This window comes from Acanthisitta chloris, unplaced genomic scaffold (genome assembly GCF_000695815.1).
Source record: "Acanthisitta chloris isolate BGI_N310 unplaced genomic scaffold, ASM69581v1 scaffold14036, whole genome shotgun sequence".
NCBI classification, from domain to species: Eukaryota; Metazoa; Chordata; class Aves; order Passeriformes; family Acanthisittidae; genus Acanthisitta; species Acanthisitta chloris.
Window position 1 is genome coordinate 14584 of NW_008679814.1, and position 1728 is coordinate 16311.

Below are 1728 nucleotides of genomic sequence, written 5' to 3' on the forward strand. Positions count from 1 at the left end.
GGGTCTCCACTGTAGGATCCATGCTCCAGCACGATCAGCTCTGACTGACAAGGCTTGGGATTTTCACAGCCTGCAACGAGATCCAGAGGGGGTTTGTCACCCCCCAGCATGGCCTGGGTGGTCTGGGCAGCACAGGATGGCACAGGGGCTGCTCACCCTCTGTCCCGTCAATGCACATCATGTGGGTCATGCCCTCGGTGGTGTTCTTCCCAATGGCGTAGTCGATTGTCATCCGGCTCTGGCTGACGTGGCCCCTCACCTGTGGGGCAGAAGGATGGTTTGAACCTGAGCCCTGGCACATGCTCCTCACTGACCTGGTGCTGACAGGAATCATGGCATGGGTTAGGTTGGAAGTGACCTGCAGTGGGGACATCTGCTCCAACCTTCCTCCTCAAGCAAGGTCTTCCTAGGGCACATGGCACAGGACTGTGTCCAGATGGATACAAGAAGCAGAGGCCAAGCTGCAATTCATAGAGTCATAGAATCACAGAATAGTCTGGGTTGGAAGGGACCTAGATCATCCAGTCCCAACCCCTTGCCATGGGCAGGGACACCTTCCACTAGATCAGGTTGCTCCAAGTCCCATCCAACCTGGCCTGGAACACTTCCAGGGATGGGGCTGCCATAGCTTCTCTGGGCAACCTGTGCTAGTGTCTCACCACCCTCACAGGGAAGAATCTCTCCTCAATATCCAAACTAACTCTGCCCTCTGGCAGTAGGAAGCCATTCCCTCTTGTCCTGTTGCTCCAGGCCCTTGACCGAAGTCCCTCTCCAGCTCTCTTGGAGACCCTTTAGGCACTGGAAGGGGCTGTAAGGTCTTTCTGGAGCCTTCTCTTCTCCAGGCTGAATGCCAGCGCTCTCAGCCTTTCTCTAGAGCAAAGGTGCTCAGCCAGACCAGAAGGTAAGCCCCAAGGCAGGACTTGGCAGCGTGGACTCACCAGAGCAAGATATGCTTTGGTCACCAACCGCTCCTTAAAACACTTGTAGGCACTTCCTGCCGCAGCCTTGTTGAGCGCAACGCACAGAGCCCCACTGGTGGAGAAGTCAAGCTGGTGGCAGAACCTGGGGGGGAGACAGGGGACGAAGGAGCATCCCAGGGAACTCACAAGTGTCCCTAACCGAGGGCAGAGCCCAGGGCAGTGCTCAGCTACTCACCTGAAGCCGTAGTAGGTGTCAGGGTCTGCCAGCTCGGGGAAACGGTGCTTGAGCTGACTCTGCAGGGTCAGCGTCTCGTACCACATCTTGCTGTCAATGCGGATGTCCCAGTGCTTGTTGACCACGATGAAATCAGAGCTCTGGTACAGGATGGACAGGTTGTCGATGGTGCCTGGCTCCATGGCCAGCGCCCTGAGGGGATGAGAATTGGGTGAGCAGGGTGGGAAGAGCCTCCAGCTGCAGACTGGGAACCACAGGGATGGACACAGCACCCCGGGGAGAAAAGACACATAGCGGGAGCAGTGCCTGGAGGTGGAATAACCAGAAGGACTGGAGATGTGCCAGTGCTGCTCTGGTACCAGTGCTACGATGCACAGGTCCAACGTGACACCACTGTCACCCAGCATGGGACCAAAGTGACACCAGTGTCAGGCAGCATGGGTCCAGAGTGACACCACTGTCACCCAGCATGGGTCTCCCAACCTCACAAGTGTCACACTTCATGAGTCCCAAAGTGACACCAGTGTCACCCAGCATGGGTCCCCGAGCCTTACCAGTGTCACACTGTATGAG

The 1728-nt window shown here is 56.9% G+C and overlaps 1 protein-coding gene across 1 annotated transcript in view; it reads right to left on the minus strand.

Annotated features, from left to right (window-relative positions):
* The window catches only part of RPUSD1 (RNA pseudouridylate synthase domain containing 1), a 1964-nt gene extending 627 nt beyond the window's left edge, over window positions 1-1337 (minus strand). The window contains exons 1-4 of the mRNA XM_009077471.1: window positions 1156-1337; window positions 939-1062; window positions 157-259; window positions 1-70 (exon numbers count right to left, since the gene is read on the minus strand). The exon at window positions 1-70 is cut by the window's left edge and continues 59 nt beyond it. Of these exons, the coding sequence (XP_009075719.1) occupies window positions 1-70; window positions 157-259; window positions 939-1062; window positions 1156-1337 (479 nt within the window). The remainder of the gene's footprint in view (window positions 71-156; window positions 260-938; window positions 1063-1155) is intronic.
* Between the last annotated feature and the right edge of the window lie 391 nt (window positions 1338-1728).